This window comes from Populus euphratica, unplaced genomic scaffold (genome assembly GCF_000495115.2).
Source record: "Populus euphratica unplaced genomic scaffold, PopEup_1.0 scaffold48.1, whole genome shotgun sequence".
In the NCBI taxonomy this organism is placed as follows: Eukaryota; Viridiplantae; Streptophyta; class Magnoliopsida; order Malpighiales; family Salicaceae; genus Populus; species Populus euphratica.
The window spans coordinates 178,635-183,724 of NW_011499879.1; the positions used below are offsets into that span (position 1 = coordinate 178,635).

The 5,090-nt window shown below is 38.7% G+C and overlaps 1 protein-coding gene across 1 annotated transcript; it reads right to left on the reverse strand.

Annotated features, from left to right (window-relative positions):
- Positions 1-1,037: 1,037 nt before the first annotated feature.
- Positions 1,038-4,418, reverse strand: LOC105128946 (uncharacterized). Its single transcript, XM_011030803.1, has 7 exons — positions 3,963-4,418; positions 3,392-3,437; positions 3,128-3,242; positions 2,910-2,977; positions 2,247-2,813; positions 2,036-2,140; positions 1,038-1,921 (listed from the first exon to the last, which is right to left on the reverse strand). The coding sequence occupies exons 1-7, from the start codon at positions 4,022-4,024 to the stop codon at positions 1,556-1,558; spliced, it is 1,329 nt and encodes a 442-aa protein (XP_011029105.1). The 5' UTR covers positions 4,025-4,418; the 3' UTR covers positions 1,038-1,555.
- Positions 4,419-5,090: the final 672 nt, after the last annotated feature.

Genomic DNA, 5,090 nt, shown 5'->3' on the forward strand with positions numbered 1-5,090 from the left:
TATATTGATTTGGATAATGTGTGGGCAATGTGCTGTTTGAAAGGATTAGTTGCACGAGGAATGAAATACAATAAGCCTAAATTTTAATTCGATTATTAAGAGCAAAAATGGATCTAATTAGGGAAGCAAGAAAGCTATAAGCTAGAGAAGGACACTGAATGTCGGGAACCGTGTTGTGTTGCTCGGACGCACGAAAACAAGGTGAAGACAACTAGCCGTCTTGCACTTTCTTTTGTAATATTTCTATTTCTATCTTCGACTGCTTTTCCTCTCTTTGTTCACTTCTTCAAGAGAATCAACTCTCACTGTAGTGGCCAATCAATGTTTTTTTTTTAGCCATACTGTATTTTTCTTCGTTGGTAGGAGATGAGGTTCCTAGAACAATGTGGAAGCTACGGATTCCTCCGTCTATAGACATTCTGAGAAATGGGGAGTCGCGACCCAATTTCAAGCAACAATTCAAAGAACGCGTCGTGTCCTTATTTCGCATGCCCAACTATGAGGGGTTGAGGGCGGTGGTTCGGTGCATTCCGTTGCGCCCACATCTTGATTCAGACGCATTTTCAACGTAACTATCAATCTATTCAATTAAAATCTTCACAAGATTACATGAAAAAGTCACCCTGCAAGTCCTGCCTCGATTTATTCCAAGCATCTACTCTTCCAAGTTCTTACAAACCCTCATAATGGCCCCCCAAGCAACCCTTTAATAAATATCACAAAAGGCTCTGAATAAATTATTATAATGACCTCTCGTTCCCTCCAAGAAAAGACAATAGGAATTCATTCTATATGATTCTTTGCTTCCTAGTACCGATTTATTTCCTAACTTCACCCCAAATAAGGAATTAGAAACGGTTTGTTCTTGCTATAAAAATTTTATATTTTTAAATTTAAATAATAAAAAAAATTATTTCCATCAACAACAAACACTAACTCAAGGTAAGTTTTAAAATGGCTTAACAAAACCCCAGTTACCGACTTACAACTAATTATACTTGAGGGTTTTTAATTAAAATTAAAACGGGCATCATCTTGAAGGATGCATGCTTTTTATTGATAATTGTTGGACCCCATGTCTTCCAAATGCCATAATCAAAGAGAGCTTTCAATTCATCCGTGGGGGAGGGAGGGGGGGGGTTAAATAAGACTGGTATAAAGAATAAAGTCAACCATTAAAACTAATATATTAAGGGGTCGCGTCATATGTACACCTGTGAGCGGCATTTGAAGCCATTGTTGATATTCGACCAAACCTCATTTAACTCCCTCAACGAACCTCTTCTCTATTTACCACAATCCCAGCAACTTTTACTTTCCATCTGTTCTTCAAATTCATATGTTTTCCTTCAAACAAAGCATGGCGAAGCAGCCTCCGACCTGTATTCTATCAATTCAACCAATCATACCCTACTCTAATATCACCAAATCCCTCCTCCGCCTTTTCCATATGTACACAACACAAGCCCAAACCTGGAGCAAATAATATGGCCAGCAGCAGTGAACAATGTATCCCTTGCCTAACACCAATTTGTCTTTCATGCTCTCCACTTTTTTAAGAATAAGATCTGATCAATCCCAAATGGTATAAATTCTTTTTCACTAGGCTTCCAAGTGATAACAACACCGTCCCAGCAACCCCTGCCGTTTGATCTTCCCTTTCTGCCTCTCGATGGTAAATCAATGGTGGCAATTCCTTCACTTTCAAATTACTCACCCCAATCTTTTGTCGGACTGATTCTATTAGTTTAGGATCAGCCGGGTTACCGACAGCATCCGTTACATAAAATACATTTAGAGCCATGTCTCCTGCTGTGGATATCTCAGCCCTTGTCACATTAAGACCATTCTCTCTAAATGTTCTCGTCACATCAGCTAAAAGGCCCTGCCTGTCAGGTGTACATAATTCTAACCTCACACCCTGTTCATGGAAAAAGATGTTCTCATTAACATTTCAAATGTTCGCCTAACAACTGCTGCATGATCTAACAGTTTAGCTGAGAAACTCCACACAAATTCCTAATAAAACAATTACCTCGGATGCTCTTCTTTCAACCGCAGCTTGTAAGCACTGAATTACACGTTGCCTCTCGGGCTCTGAACTAATTGGGGTTCCATCAGTGTGCCTGATGTAGAATTCCTGGATGAAAAAAATTTTAAAACAAGGTCAGTAAACTAAATCAGACAATTTGGTTTTAATAGTTTCATCTATGCAACGATACAAAAAAACTGAGATAAATACATACCAGGTATGCTCTGTCTCCTGCTGTGTTGATGGTGGCATGAAACACAATGTATTCCATGTCTGTCAACGTGCAAACAACATCAAACAAAAGCTTTGTTCTGTCCTTGCACTGAACATTCACAACCGAATAACCTCTCTCCACCCAATTTTGCACTGTCACTACCGGAGAATCTCCACTAGGCTGCAAAATAGGCTTTCTCTCATAGTCCCTATCAGCAAACATCACTTGATGCAACCTTCTCTCCGTATGTGTGACAGCCATTGATACCATGGTTTTCGCGCTCCTAATATCATTGTCGCCCTTGAGAACATTCCTTAAACGTGCCTCTATTCTATCAATATGCTGTGTGTCCTCAATTGGTGAACCTGAATTGCAGTCTTTCACATACATCAGTGATGCAATCCGACCATTGTGAGTCCAGACTTTAGCATCGACCACACTGCATTGTAGGTCAGCTAGTACTGCAAATACCTCAGAAAGAAGGCCAATCCGGTCGGTACCAGTTAGTTCTAATGCTGTTAGACCGTTAGAACCGGTTGTTTTCCCAGGATGAATGGTACCAAGTGACTGATAACATACAAAACACGAAACACACTTCAGTTACCACAAAAACCTCCATCATTTAGTTACTAATTAACAACGCTTTTAAGGATAAAAAATCACCTGCTCAATGTAGTTAATAACACTCTCGTCAGTTAACTTATTTCCGTTTAGATCAGTCACATGAAAAACTGCAAAACACAATTTAAAAAATAAAAATTAAAAGAGAACTTCAAAAGGATTTGAAACTGGAAATGGGGCACATATACGCATCCAAGCGCACGTAAGAAACAAAATGAAAAAATCACAAAAGATAAGTTGGTGTGGTAAAAAAATCTTACCATCCATGAACCAGCGTCCATCGGAAGAAATATAAGCCTTCTTTATAGAAAGGTTCAGATCCGTGAGGACTTGAACAGCTTCGAGTAAGATTCTATGTTTTCTAGCACTATCAACCTGTGAAACCAAACAAAAGAATTCCGAATGAATAGTCAATTTTTTGAAGGAAATACGGAAGATTAGTCCATTTTTGAAGCACTTAAAAGAAGACTGATTTGTTCTGTAGTTTGTGTATATCTTTTGTGTGGGTTTCGTAGAAGGATTACCTTGACAACAGTCGCTTTGGAGGAAACGGCATTGTCGATGACGACCCTGAAAACAAAGAAAGGTCAAGTCAGAGATGGATTGCGTTTACACGAGAGTTTAAATTTTAAAGTTAAGGAATTAATATTGAAAAAGTCTCATAACAGAGGTTGTAAAGTTCTGGAGAGAAGAAAATCAGGAGACAAAGTCAGATTATTAATTAAAAAAAAAACAAGAAATTGAAAAGTAACTTGAACTGGTATAAGAAAGGGAATGATTTCAAAGAGGAGAATTGAAATCAGACCAAGTGTGATGTGGGTTCGGTAACCGGTTTCAGGAAAATGGAAAGTAAAGATTTCAGTCTCAGAAATTTCAGCTTTATCAAACAAAAAAAATTGTAAATGATTTTGTACAGTTGATCACTAAATTGGGAACAAGTAACTAATCAAAAGAGAAAATCACAAAAATGTGGCAGTACAGACAATGAAACTCAAACAAGTAGGCAAGAACAACAAAGAAACTCAAGAAAAACTTGTGAAAGTCTAAAGGAGAAGAAAACACAGCAAGCTCGTGAAGGTTTTAAGAGAAACAAACCTGGGAGTGGTCATCCTTATAACAAGCTTCTCATATTCATCCAAACAAGCACTCCACTCCATTTTTGTAATTTCTCTTCTTTCAAGCAACAAAAAAGCAGAACCAAGGAGAGAGGTCTTCTCTTTCTCTTTCAAACGTTGTGTGTCTCCACTCTTCCCTTTAAAAAGCCTCAACAGACGACGAGATACTCAAAGACCCAGTAAGGAAAAATCCTTGAATTGGGAGAAAAAACCCAGAAGATAGATTCTTTAAAATTCTCACTTCTTTCGAGCAAATCGAAATTAAACCCACCAAACTCAAACTTGTTGCCTTGTTTCTTTCTCTCTACCCTGGCTCCAGAGAGTTTCTATGTTTTTTTCTTCTCCCTCTCTCTCACTTTAACTACTTTCGCCTTCTTTCAAGCGTGGTCTTAACTCTCCCCCCTCTCTCCTGTTTATATTTCCCGTTTTTATTCCGTTTTCATTATCATATTATTATTTCTAATTCCATGCCGAAACCACGCCTATAAGGAAAGGCTCGAGTCACATGGCGTGACGAACGCCTCTCTCGCGCACAAAAAGTAGTCCACAGTCTACCCTCGCTGTGCCACATTTAGGTTAAAAAAAAATCAGTGGGTACGTGTCACTTGATCCCCTCTCCGGGGTGCTCAAAAGTCCAGCTAGGATGACACGTGTTCACTTTAAAGGTCCTTTGCGTGCCTTCGACTCAATAGAAAGAGAAGGTTAATTCGATTCGGAGTGTTTACCCGTGTTTTAACCGGAGTTTTTTATATTTATATTAAAAACGAATTTTGAAAATAAAAAAATATTAACTTGATATATTTTTAAATGACAAACTTTACTGTTATTCCAAACACCCGTGTAATATAGATTAATTAAGGGCAAGCGAGGGTCAGTCCATGTGGTAATTCTTGTGGACATGGCTTTGTTATTAAGGTGAGATTTGCCGACTATTATCATGACGTCCGCACGTGACAACACACCGCTCCTATCGGCTTTTCTTCTGTCATTTTTCCTCGCCGGTTCCCTTGTGGTTCTCGCTGTGAAGAGGATCTTTCGATCTTTGCACTTACTTATAACTAACTTTATTTCCCACTTTCGACTTCACCGTGTCTCACGGTGAGTAAGT